We start from the raw sequence: 14,392 nt of genomic DNA, 5'->3' as shown, positions 1-14,392 counted from the left end.
TTTAACTTCAAAATTCAATGACATTTTTAAAAATTACTCGATGGGTATTGTCAAGTAGACAGTTAATTGACAAATGGACAAAATCAAATTTACATTAGGAAAATTTTCGTTTTCCATTTTTTTTGCAACCAACTGTATAGTTGGTCAGAATAAAATTGACACATTTTTACAATTCTAACATAGTGTCTACTGTCTAGTGTGAAATCTTCTTACGAGGGATAGGTTAGAATTAACGTCAAAGTTGAATGACATTTTAAAAAATTATATGATAGGTAGGTATTATCAACTAGACAAGTAATTGATTTATATTTGTAAATTAAATGGGTTATAAACTGTTAATGAGATTGTCAATATTTCATTTGTATTTGTTATTAGGAAAGTGAAATAGGTAGTTGTTTGCCACTGACAAATAAAAAGTCAAAACCAATCTAGAAAAATAGGTGTACACGATTTTTCTACACAGAAGTGTACAGATTTACTTACAGATAGGTATTAAGTAATTAAAGAAATTATTGAAAGTGATTATTTCCTGCCACAAGCATAAAGTCCCTGATCAACACTATTTTTATCTGTTCGTGTAACTTTTCAAGTTAGACTTGTAGTGATTTCAAAAAACACTTTAACATTTCAATGATCTCAAATTTTTTATCATGTTTTTGATAATAAAAATGCGAAATCTGTCTGATAAAATTTCTCATCTGAAAAAAATCGGTGCTGACGCTAGGGCATTGTTACAAATACCAAGGGGACTTCGATGAGAAATTTTTATTGACATGCTGTCGTTGCAACGACAATAAGGCCCGGTTTATTCACCTTCAAGTTAATTTATCTGGCCAATAGTTGTTATGATTTAGAATCTGCTATTGGTTCAAATAAAGTTACTAGAACTTACTAGAAGGTGGTCTATTGATATTTTTGTTTTAAAAGTTTTATCACAAAATATTTTAGGATTAAAGTTTATCTTGATTTCGTTTCATATAAAATAATGTCTTCAATAGGCTTTAAGGAAATTTTTGTATCTGCACTTTTTATCTTTTTGTCGGTTTTTGAAAAGAAACTTTACAAGTACTTAGGGGTTTTGTCCTAGCAACGACGATGTTGTATATATTTTGTACTCAATACAACAGTAGTGTAAGTACCTACTATTGTGAGAAATGAAATGTATTCCAAATTATAAATTGCGTAGAGGGATTAAAGTACTCGTACCTTCATTAGGTGACCTTATAAAACTATGTAGGAACATATTGCTCGTACGCACGTACAGTCATGTTCAAATAAATTTGGGACAACTGTTGTAACATACCTAACTCTCAATTTTACTTGTTCATTTAGGTATATGATTTATATCTGGCACAATTTTTTTTTTGGGTTTTAAATGTGACTTGAAGCACTTAATTAATATTTTATTAAAAAAACATTTTGGTTAAAATTAACAATTCACTAATTCAGTGGTTGTTATTTTATTATCATTAGGCATTTTGCGGTAAAATTGCTTTGAAAAGGATAATCACTTGTCAACTTTGACAAATAAATGAAATCTGCTATTTGTTCTGGCAGAAAAAAATCCATGGAAATATTGTTCAATGTTCAGCCCACATTACCTTCGAAAAATAAAATTGTCTCAGATTTATCTGAACATGACTGTACCTCCCTAAAGTAAATCTAATTCGGCTGTCCATATGTGGTCGTTTATTGAAGGCATTTATTAAAAACTTCAAAGTGAACAGTTTTTCTAGGCACATAGTTTTAAAACCAAAACCTGGATGAAAATTGTTCGAATTTATGTTAAATAAGAAAAATAGTAAACGAAAAAACATTATAAGTAGGTAATTGTTTTTTACTTGTGATAATATTGAAAACTTAGTATTCCCGCGGTGTGCGGTCTTAAACTAAACCAGTTCTAATAGAAAATAAAATATTGTCATGTGCTACCCAAACATACTTAAGGATAGGCGAAAAATCTTTAATTTATGTAAAAAGGAATACATACCTATTTAAGTAAAATTTTAAGTCGATTTTATGACAGTAAAAACAAAAACAAGTGCTTTCGCGGCCAAAATACATTGGTCGTCACTTTTTGACACTTCAAGTGTAAATCAAGTATTAATGTCAATGTACATGACAATTTCAAATTATTCTTGTCAAAAACATGGCACCTTCAGTTTTTAATAAATATAGAATCGTCTTACTTACTTCTGAAGGGTTGTCTATGGGGCAAATTGTCGAAGTAATGGGTATAGCAAAACGTGTTTTTACGTATGTAGGTATGTAGTTAACAAGTGGTGAAAAAATGGTTTAGTAGACATTTTGAGAACGGTAAAAAATAAGGCTAACCATCCTAAAGCTTGCTTTACAATTGAATATCATTAATGTCACATTGCCGATCAATGTATTTTGGCCGCGATAGTACTATGGCGGCCAAAAATTTTTAGCCGTTACTATCTTGACAATCATGTAAAGTGAAAATAAACCTTTAGGAACCGTAACCTCACTTTCGATTCTCGTCATTTTGACACTCATATTGTTATTCTGACAATCAATTTAAACTGTTTAAAGCTCAGATATTCCAAAAATCCAGCATGAATGAACAAAACTGGAGCAGTCGTAAGTACTATTTCGGACACGGAATCTTGGCCAACATTTTTTTGGAATTTCTAAAAAAAATGATGTAAAGCAATCATTAGCGTCATTAATAAATGACAATTATTAAAAATCACTTTGAAGTTTTTATTCTGACATTAAAAAAGCAAGAAAATGGCATTATCGAGTCAAAAGTTGGATTATACAGGTGATTTTGAAAGTTGTGCAGATATTTTAATCACGAGCCACTGGCTTCATGTAGAACTCGGAAAAAATATTTAAAAAATTCTAAGTCAAAAAATAAAATGACATTTATTTTTTGAGCTACAATTTTTTTTAATTGCTTTTAGTTTTCTACGTTGTCCTACAACCTCGTAGTTATAATTTCGGCACATTTTAAAAATACACCCTTGTATATCATGTTTTATAAAATGTACGCCAATGCGAAGTAACCTATAGGAAATATAAAACAAGGAAACCGCATTGGTGTACGTTTTATAAAATATGATATACAGGGTGTATTTTTAAAATGTGCCGGAATTTTACCTACGAGGTTGTTTGACAACGTAGAAAACTAAAAGCAATTGAAAAAAATTGTATCTCAAAAAATAAATGTCATTTTATTTTTTGACATAGAATTTTTTAAACATTTTTTCCGAGTTCTACACGAAACCAGTAGCTCGTGATTAAAATATCTGCACAACTTTCAAAATCACCCTATATTCAATAAAGGCCAGTTCACACATATTTGTCAGTTAAATGTCAGTTATGGCCAAGATTCCGTGTCCGGAATAGTACATAGAAAACTTGAGGTAAACGTCTGTGTAGTAGAAAATGACAAAATAATTTCGAGTTTTGAAATTTACCACCCAAAAAATACCAATCTTGATTATGACGGTAATCATAGTGACAAAATATGGCTTACAAATTTTTTTTTTTTTTGAAGTCAGAAATTGACAGCTAAAATTTTTAGGCCGCCATAGTACCTACAAAGTACAAACTGCAGAGTCTCTGTTGGTGTTGGTTTTTTGTTGATAAATTGTTTTGATAATTTTAATTTTTGAGCATACAGAAAAATATGTTGAGAAATTCATGTAGGTATAAATTAAAGCAATTGTTTTTTGATGAAGATGAATATAAAAATGTTTTCCGACGACCACTATGCAATATGGCACATTTCACACGGTTTTTCCTTAGTGAAAATTTAAAATTGCAAACGATTTCAACACGAACACGAACGAACAGCCTAAGCGTGTACAATGAAAAATTTGAGAAATCTGATTGGCCGACAGCTGTGTGTTATATTGTACACGGGCCGATGATGTCTATCTCCGTGCAACGGCATAATTATTTTGTCCGCAGCTCTGTCGAATGATATTTGAAGTTTGAAGGGATGCCGAATATTAGCGTTTTTTTTTTTGTGGTCGTCGGAAAAATATCGTGTATACCACGTGTTGAAAATTCGATTTCACACTCGTTTGCTTAAGCCACGCGCCTACGGCTTGTGGCTCAATTCTGCAAACTCGTGTGAAATCTTTCATTTTCAACTCTTGATATACAATATACTATTTAGACGTTAAGGGTTTAAAAAACTATTTCACGTTGTTAAAAATAAACGGAGTTGTGACCCTTTTATGTAACTGCGAATTTTCTTACTCGTTTAGTAAAATATATAGGTAAGTACTATTCCGGACACGGAATCTTGGCCACAATTGACATTTAACTGACAAATACAAATGTGTGAAATTGCCTATATTGAATATAACCTAACTTTTGACTCGATAATGCCATTTCCCTGCTTTTTTGATGTCACAAGAAAAACTTCAAAGTGATTTTTAATAATCGTCATTTATTAATGACACTAATGATTGGTTTACATCACTTTTTTTAGAAATGTCTAAAAAAATGTTGGCCAAGATTCCGTGTCTGGAATCGGACCTGCAAGGTATTTCACGGCGGAATTGAAAATGCAACCCAAATCCACAATACATTTGCAACGCTAACTACGGTATTGTTTTAAAATGAAACTATGAATCCATGATAGATTTGCTTCCAATAATTTTATTTGTCACAACTGACATTTACCAAAAAGTTAAAATACGACGATTAAAATGCATTCGAACCATGAGAAAAGAGACATGATCTTGATTTAAGGCGAATGTAACTAATAAAAATGCCTCTGCCATACCGTTGCGCTTTTATGCAGACAATAAACATTTTCCCCAAAACTCTTTGTTTTCTCACAATTTCATTTAGCTAAGCGAATATGACATTTATGTAAAAATTTTCGAAACTGCACAGTTAACCATATTTTACGTTTTTTAAATGAAAAAAGAAATATCCACGTTAGCGTTGCAAATGTATTGTGGGTTGCATATTCAATTCCGTGGGGCTCATTATCAGTCGTGAACTACCCTGTATATTTTTAAAATAACGTATTTTATTTCAGTTGTTTTATGTTTAAATTTCGTAGACATGCCTACTCATACACAGAGTAGTACAATGTGATCAAGAATGTGTTGGTAACAATGAAAATTTGAATGATTTTGGTACCACTGTAATCTAAACGCACTTCCGGTTGTCAGCTTTGACAGAGTTGACAGGCGAATTTGACGTTTACCATCAAAGGGTCATTTTTGTAACAGCATAAACATAACCGATATAACCTAATTTTTTTTTTAATGTCGTGTCAAGTTAAAACTTCGGGTCAGTGTCAATTACGAAACGAAAAAATACCAATATTTTTCAATTGTTTCATTGCCAACAGACTCAGTCATTGTTGATCACGCTGTATTTATTTTATTAATTTGTATAGGGTACCTAAGTATCTGGAAATTACCGAAATGCAAAATTATGTTTAGAAATGAGAGTAGGTAGATAGAACACATTGTACAGTGCCTACTTACAATAAATATTAAAACATTGATCATCTTAAAAATACCGGGATATCAAAAATTATCTTGGTCAAAGTTGGTCATGGATTTTCAAATGATTGTCGATGCGTTTGTGTCAATCGTTTTTTGAATGTCAAAATCTTTCAAACAGTTTTATTTTTTATTTTTTCCTATACTTTGCAGTTGCAGTCATGACGAAGGATTTTTATGCATGCCTTAGAAATCCACCAAATTCGACTAATTTTCAATTTAGAGAGGTGTCATGTGTGACTGTAAGGGATTTAATTGACGGTCTAAAAAATAGTAATTGCAACGACATCTACGATCTTAATGTTAATCTAATTAAAACCATCAAAAATGTAATAATCTCCCCATTAACTAAGCTAGTTAATCTATGTATTCGTGATAATACTTTTCCAGAGTGCTTGAAAAGAGCGAAAGTGATACCTATCTATAAAAAAGGGGATAAAAACAACCCGTCAAACTTTAGACCCATTGCGCTCTTACCGATATTTTCGAAACTTCTGGAAAAAGTACTGTCTATGCAGCTCTCAGAGTACTTAGAATCAAACAATTTAATATCAAAATATCAATTTGGTTTTAGAAAAAAAAAGTCAACAGTGGATGCTGTGTTAAATCTTTATAGCTTTGTAACTTCATGCTTTGAGAGCGGTGATATGGCTCTTGTTTCTTTCCTTGATCTCTCCAAGGCATTCGACTGTGTTTCTCACAGTATTTTAGAAAAGAAACTCCCATCGTATAACCTACACCCAAATAGCTGTAAAATGCTGAAGTCATATTTAGCAGATCGAAGCCAAGTCGTAAAGTTTAAAAACAAAACATCAAATTGCTTACCAATTAATCAAGGGGTTCCGCAAGGGTCAATACTGGGTCCATTACTTTTCATTATATTTATAAACGACTTACCACTATCTCTGAAATCGTCAAGTGGGTTATACGCAGACGATACAACTGTTAAAAATAAAGTAACGACCTACGAGTCGATACCAATAATTCATGAGTCAGCCTTAAATGAAGCCTTGGAATGGTTTCAGGCTAACAAATTGTGCCTTAATGTGCACAAAACACAAAACATGTTATTCTCTCTACGAAAAACTGAGACGCCAGAAAATTTTCAAACCTCAGCAAACTTCCTCGGTCTTCATATTGACCCAAAGCTTTGTTGGAGTATACATGGAGATTCAGTTGCAGAAAAAGTATGTAAAAATATCTTTCTCCTAAGAAATCTCAAAAATCAACTTTCTCCTGAATATCTGAGAAGTATCTATTTCGGAATTTGCGAATCACACCTAGTATATGGCCTCTTAGTATGGGGACACACTACTATTCGCCATCGGCTATTTGGCTTGCAGAGAAAAGCGATACGCATCTTAGCAGGTTTAGGCTATACTGACGACTGCAAAGTTTATTTTACATCATTAAACATACTTACCTTACCATCACATTATATATTGGTCTGTTTAATTTATGTTAAAACTCACCTGGATGAATACACTTCTCATCGCGAGATTCATACTTATGGAACCCGAAAAAAATCAAATCTATGTTTAAAAGAACTTAGACTTAATAAGTCTCAAACTGGAGTCTTGTTCTATGGTATTAAGTTTTACAACAAATTGCCAGAGGTGGTCAGGAATGCTAGTGTAGACAATTTTAAAATAAACATTAAAAAATTTCTTCTAAAGAAAGCCTACTACAGTTTCGAGGATTTTCTGAGGGACACGATTGATACATTAAATTAATATAGATATAGTTGGATTGGTTTGACCTACTTTTATTGTGTGCTATGTTGTTGAAGCATCGTGTATTGTGTTTTGCTATTTTGTTCTACATACTCTATTGTACATATTTTGTTCTTGTATATGTTTGACGGGTGCGATACCTATTGGGTGGTGCACGAATAAAAATTATTATTATTATTATTATTATTATTATTATTATTATTAAATTGTGTTGGTGTGTTTCGCGAAACTGGCTCTATGACTCATTAAAAAGATGCTGGTATGCCAATCGTTCGTACCGAAGAAATCGTCACACGAAATAAATTGAGACGGACGTTTTCCAATCCATGACCACCTTTGACCAAGATAATTTTTGATATCCCGGTATATTATACCTATATATTTTATATTTAATAGAGAACAATCAAACCTTCAGAATTTTACCTTGATGAGAATTGACATTTGGTAATTTTTTTTAACATTTGTAAAATGTGATATTTTATTTACTTAATCAAATAAGAAATAGTTTTTGAAACTACACTGAAAAGTTAGTAACATAGAAAATAAGCTTATCACAATAACATTAAATAGAATACAGTTATTTTAACCACAAACATTTCTTTAGTAGGTAAACCATGTGATATTTAGTGCCTTGAATATGTTGTGCGACGTTATACATCAATATTATCATTATATTTCACAGTGACAAATTTATGGCTTTATTATATTCATTACCTAGGTACGTTCTGTTGATAATTTTATTCTATAAATATAGTATGGGCACATAAGTTCAGGGTGCATCTAAAATGCGTGTGTTAATTTTAACACGTAACAGAGCTTATTATATAAAACTTTTTATCAATTTGAATTTTTTACAAAAGAGCGTCACAAATTGATTTAACATTTGGAATAAATGAGCAATCAAAATGTAGGTATACCTACTCACCTATGGGTATATTGTTATAGAAAAAATTAAATAATTAAAATTAAAATTCTCATGGTTATAAAAACACACAAAATGACTCGTTTGGTAAAAATTGGGGCGCAAAAAATCTTGTAAAACTTTTGCGAATTTTGCAAAATGTTATGTTTCATAAATTGACGAGTTCTTTCAGTGGTTAAAATTAACACACGTATTTCGAATACACCTGTATATGAAAATATTACGTACTGATTCTTCTTATAAATGAAGAAAAAAATCATAGATGCAATTTTTTTAATTTGTGTTTTTCGTGGAGAATCGCAAGTTGGAAAGTTTGTTGAGCATTTCTTGATGCTGATATAATATCCCCTTAGTCCATAAATTTGTGCACTATTTAAAATAGTAGATATTTATTCACATTTTTAGGTCGTCATTTTATTATTCGTAGTTGTTACGGTTGTTAAATCTTGGATGTAAATAATTAATTAGTAAATGATTTTAATATGGAAAAAATGTTTAAGTCAACTGTTTAATTGAGATTCAGATTTTAGATTTAATTGATCTTAATCATTTGTTGATATATCAGCGATGTTCAATCCATTGAAAAGAGAGAATTTTTCTTCTAGATTCTTACGAAATTCTATAGGTATTCTTTTAGCTTGAAAAAAAAAACGTTTCTGTCATGACGTAGACGTTCTATGAACTATGAAGATATCTTAAGATATCTCAACGATGACTGTGGATGTAATGCTAGCAAAATTTATAAATATACTGGGTGCCCCAAAATTCGCGAAACAACTCAATGGGGCAATGTCAACTCACGTTAGAAAATTATGAGAAAAATAATTTAAAAAATCTATACCTTTTAAATTTGAAGATTTGAAGGTGCAGTTTTGATCTCTTTTATTTTAAATATTAAAGAAGATTTTGACTATTTATCTTTTACTAGCCAGTGGCGTAATAATACTGAACGATTGTGATCAGGTTTGCAATTATTTTCTTCATTACTTACTTCCAGCATATCTAAATAGTACTTTTATGTTAATTTTACCTCAAATAACTAACGTACGGCAACATGCCTTTGATTTTTCTCTCTCATTTCTCTGGATCCAACAAAAATGAAATATGTATTTGCAGACTATTGAGATACATACAGTCTATTCACTTTTGTTTTAGACCAGAGTAGGCTATGGAAATTTGGCGAGTTGTATGGTAAGACTGTGGCTGAATGACAATATACATCATGTATAATATTTGAGGTTACACTTTCTTGTCAAAATTCATGACCATGTAGCCAAGCATTATCATTTTCCAATTAACTACATAGTTTCGAGGACTCAATAATGTGTGTATTTAGTGATAAATGTAAATATTGCACAAATTTAAAACTAATTTACCTTAATACTTAATAATAATGTCAAATTTGACACTGGCAGTTCGAACAATTTTGATTTTGTTATTTTGACATAGCCCTGATACCAACATTTAAAAAAATTAAAATAGCCTACTCTGGTCTAAAACAAAAATGAATGTATTATAGAATGTTTTTAAATGTTGCCACAGTTAGTGTAACAAATAGGTCCATATCTTTTATAAAAAAGAAGATTGATTTTTTTAAACATTTCTACTTGATATTTTAATGACTACTTAACAACGTACCTACTGCTAAGTTGTTCCGCGAATTTTGGGACACCCAGTATAATTACACATATTAAACAGAAAATTTCTCTTCTCTGAAAATGGATTTTTATTATCGTATACAGGTTGTCCCGAAAGTACATTTGAAAAAAGTCATAGAATTTTCTTAATAAACGTACGACTATCGAAAAAAATAAAAGAAATGAAGTTCTATAGATGCAGGGTTTTTATAGATCTGATTTGTCGAAAAATTTACTTTCGGCCGATATAATTTATTTCTATCTTTTTTATGAGCAGATATTTATAAAAAAACTGTTAAAAAAATGTCATGTTTTAATTTTTGCATCAGAATGTGGCTAATGGCGTATAAAATCAATATCTGCAATCGAAAAATGTTTGATAATTTTTGAATTAAATCGATTTTAATGGAAAATTTGCTTATTTTAATAATACCATGTGCTAAAATTAATTTAACATGGTAAAATTGTGTGAAAATACCTGAATGTACCACAAGGCTGAATAAATTAAACAACTAATAATTGAGAAAATGCCAACATTTGACCTAATTAACTTATAAATTTCATTTTTGAATATTGTGTGCCTTATGAATAATAAATTAGGTCTGCAAAATATGAAAACGAAATCATAATTTTTAAGATCAATTTTGTCACAGGCGGTAAAACATGAATCACCCTGTATAGGTACCCTGTAGAATTCTAATTGTAAGTATTCGACCGGAGCCGGCGCCAGACTTCCAAACCCATTTCGACCGTTGAGATTTTACCACAAATTATAAATTATGTGTTTACTTGTATGTAAAATGTTGTACTATGTGGTCAACATATTGTACTGGGTGTCTGCACGAAAACTTTGGAGAAGTTTATTTCTGGTGCCTTTAACGTTCAGATTTGAAATTTTAGAATACGAGTTAGCACATTCTGGGATGTAACTTTTTCAGAGTCAGCACCAGTCATGAAAATTTCAATTGACACCCTACAATTTTTATGATGGATTATGAAAGAGTACATCTTTTTTAGCACGTTCGTCTAAGGTGTTTGAAAATTCAATATCTTAATCGATTACATAACCGGGAAAGTGGTATATAACTAAATACAGGGTTATTCACGAGAGGGGTACTTCTGAATTTTTATTTTGCCGCAACCAACAATACCAATGGCAGTAACTACTAAATCAAATGTGTTATTTCTTTTAAATTAGAAATCAAAGTAAGTTGGATAGATTTATCAGAAATGTCAGATTGGCAGAGAACCTGTATTTAATCAAAATTCAACAAATAAATTAACGAATTAAGTTAATGCAAAAGGTGTTCGAAGTGTCTACCATCGGCTTGTAAACATCCGCAGCGGCGACAGAATTCTTTCCACACTCTCCATAAATGAGGTGCATGCCAGTCTTTTCGTTATTGTAAAAACAAATTTTTGCAATTGACAAAGATTTTTTGCTTTAACGTCAAAGAGACAGGACTAACACCATCGTGGATTCAGTTATAATTATTTTCAAAATTTGAAATGAAGATATTGTTGCAATGTGTATGATGGGTTGCGGCAAAAAGAAATTCAGAAATAACCCCTCTCGTGAATAACCTGTAGGTATATAAACTTTCCCGGTTATATACCTAACTTGACATCTGTCAAAGATAACCTCAAAATGTACAATAAATTAATGTTTTTTAAAACTTTGCCTAAACGAACACGAAAAATGTTACTTATTCAATATTCGTGCGCTGTCAGTTTTCAGATATTTGGCCTGTTTTGCAGCACTTGGCTGACGCCTCTTGCTCAAATTTCGGCCTCATACCTGAAAAGTGATCTGACAGCGCTACTCATATGAAAATAACTATTATAATATTCAAATGGGAAACTTTTTTTATTCATGGATTTGGAAAAAAATACAACGGCAAATTTGATATTTAAAGAAAAATCTGAAAGAAAAAAGCACCAAAAATTATTGCTAGTTTTAAGATAGGTACTTAAAGCTCAAATTTTTCTTACTCGTACAATTTCTGCTCAGTAAAGTTAAAATTCAATTTCGGAATATTGTTTTTTTTTTAAATATGTAGGTAGCAACATTTTTTATTACTCTTATCGGTATGCTCAACATAAATTGCATTTAGGAATCATTTTTAAATGTCAAATTTGACGTAGGTAAGTATACCGGAATTCAAGTGATAACTTGTCTCAGCTACATTTTTAACTTTTAAACTAAAGCAGCGGCCGCAAAATTTTTATTAAATCAATGAATATAAATGATTCCCACTTTTTGATAAGTACTGTATAATAATATGGGTTAACAGCAAAAATATCGTTTCAACCGCAAGGATGCGTTCTGTAATTAATTAGGTAACATAGTAATAGATGAATGTTTGTCTATATGACGTATCGCAAGTTCAAATGACTGAAATACAGTCTCTTTATATTTTGAGCATTATATCAAAGAATCATTGTAATGATCTTTTTTTTCTATTTGACATTATAATTCATAGTTTTAAAAATATGTTTTTTTTAGTCTGATTTTTTTTTGGAAACAAAAAATCAATAAATATTCACGTAATTTTAAAACTTCGTTTTCTTCAAATTTATGCATGTTTTTGGTTAAAAACAACAGTGTTTCAGGGCTTTCATAAATGATTCGTGTCACAAAAGTGCTGTGTCTTCATTTTAATAAATAGAGTAAAAACACACTTGATGCATGAATCATTTATGAAAGCCCTGTATTTAAAAAATACCATTCAAAATTCTATGTGGTTAAATCATCAGTCATCACTAATGTAGTCAGGAGTTAAATCGTACTGGCGCGTCGTAAGTTTGTAATCAGTTATTAATGTACAGTATGTATGTACAAGGTAATCTTGGTTTTTAACATTTACTCTACCAACAGGAAAGAGAATTAACTATCGAGCGATCAAATTAATTTGTAATCGAGTCCATGGATTTGAATCCGTATGTCTTTTGCGATTGATATGTCTAGATCTAACCTGTGTTTTAAGCCGTGTTTTTTGGAACGTGGAGTTCAAGAAACGACATACGACTTCGGATTCATGGATAACTCGATTACAAATTAATTACATTGAAAATTGATTGACTCTTAGACCTTTTTTGCGGGATATGAGGGATCCACATTGAATATAAGGAATTATGCATCTTAAAATGTTTGTTGTTAAGAAGACAGCATAGATTTAAGTAGCTGCAAGTATCGTAACAGCAAAGAAACTTTGCGTTGAAACGGTTGATAAATTCTATTAAATTAATCAATCGAACATCTTAATTTTGAGTTCATATTAGGTTTCACACATTCTTTGCTATTTAATTAAAATAGATAATTTTACAAATTTCAGTTTGAGTCTAAGATTAGTCAATGACTATAGAATACCTATATTCATAATGTAAAATCCTTTTTCAATATAAAAAGTGTTAAGATATGCTTAATTAGAAGTATAAATATAAAAACTCTACATAGACGAATACTTACACTTTCGTAATTGATAAATATGTAAATAATTAGGTCATATTGATAATAAGTGTAAGTATTACCATTTCAGTAGAAGGTGTAATCAGTAACACATTTAATTAATTACTTTTCATTACATATGCAACAAAATGCAAATGTAAGAAACTATTACTAAAGTATCTGCAAGTTTTCACAGTTTTTGAATTTTGAATCTTCTTTTCCGAATAGCCACGTAAACATCTGTCTTGCCTTCATACTGGCTTTCATCATACCTCTGCTCTTATACCACTGCTGATGATGGTCTTGATCTTCAGCGTTAATTACCTTCAACCTAATTTGGGTTAAAATTCCAACCAAAAGTTCATCCACATTGTGATTTATTCCAACTGAAACTTCTATAAATTTCGCTCTGAACGTGCATGCTAGACATTTGCCATCTGCAAAAAACAAGTAAAGAAGATATTAAATAAAATTCACCAAGTTATTCTAGGCGTTTTACATCTAAAAACTATGCTAAAAATACACTCAAAGATCTGCGGATGATCAGGCCAAGTAAAGACAGCCTCTCCGTAAGCCAAATTTCAATTGATTGTTTCAATGTAGTAAGATTTTTTAAATATAGAATTTATTTTTAACTACGTCGCATGTTTTTATGTTATGTCTATAAAATTCTTAAAAAAATATATGCGATACTGTATGATACTTTATCATAGCGTAAAAGTAGGCATAGTAGTCATATCCAAAACTTAATGTTAGAAGGAGGTATGGTTTTAAGAACCTAAAGTAACATACGTGGATAGAACATTAGTTGATTTAACTTGAACTGTAAAATTAAGTTTAAAGCGTTTTATAAATGGGTAAAATTTCAAGCAATTCGCATTTCAGACAACAAAGAATTACTAATAAGTTGGGCACCGTGCTCACGAATGCAGTCCTGTATCTTGTGAGGGATGCTGTCGATACTGTCGATTGCGTTCTCTATGAACGTTTCAGGTGTAAATTCCCCAGCCTCGTTTACAGCACGCTCATCGAAAGTTGTTTGAGTATATGAGGTAAAAGATAAAGTATGAGTGTACTGACGCATTAGTCCATATTTATAAAAAGAAGCATTACCTTTTGTTTGCTAAATATGAAACAATTGCTTCAGG

At 30.9% G+C, this 14,392-nt stretch overlaps 1 protein-coding gene across 1 annotated transcript in view; it reads right to left on the bottom strand.

The window, feature by feature from the left end:
- Rgk3 (Rad, Gem/Kir family member 3) overlaps positions 1–14,392 on the bottom strand; it is a 110,767-nt gene continuing 96,375 nt past the window's right edge. The window contains exon 5 of the mRNA XM_069062332.1: positions 1–13,681. Within this exon, the coding sequence (XP_068918433.1) occupies positions 13,416–13,681 (266 nt within the window). The 3' untranslated portion in view covers positions 1–13,415. The remainder of the gene's footprint in view (positions 13,682–14,392) is intronic.

This window comes from Tenebrio molitor, chromosome 1, assembly GCF_963966145.1.
Source record: "Tenebrio molitor chromosome 1, icTenMoli1.1, whole genome shotgun sequence".
Taxonomy (NCBI): domain Eukaryota; kingdom Metazoa; phylum Arthropoda; class Insecta; order Coleoptera; family Tenebrionidae; genus Tenebrio; species Tenebrio molitor.
This window is presented reverse-complemented; position numbering and strand designations above follow the sequence as displayed.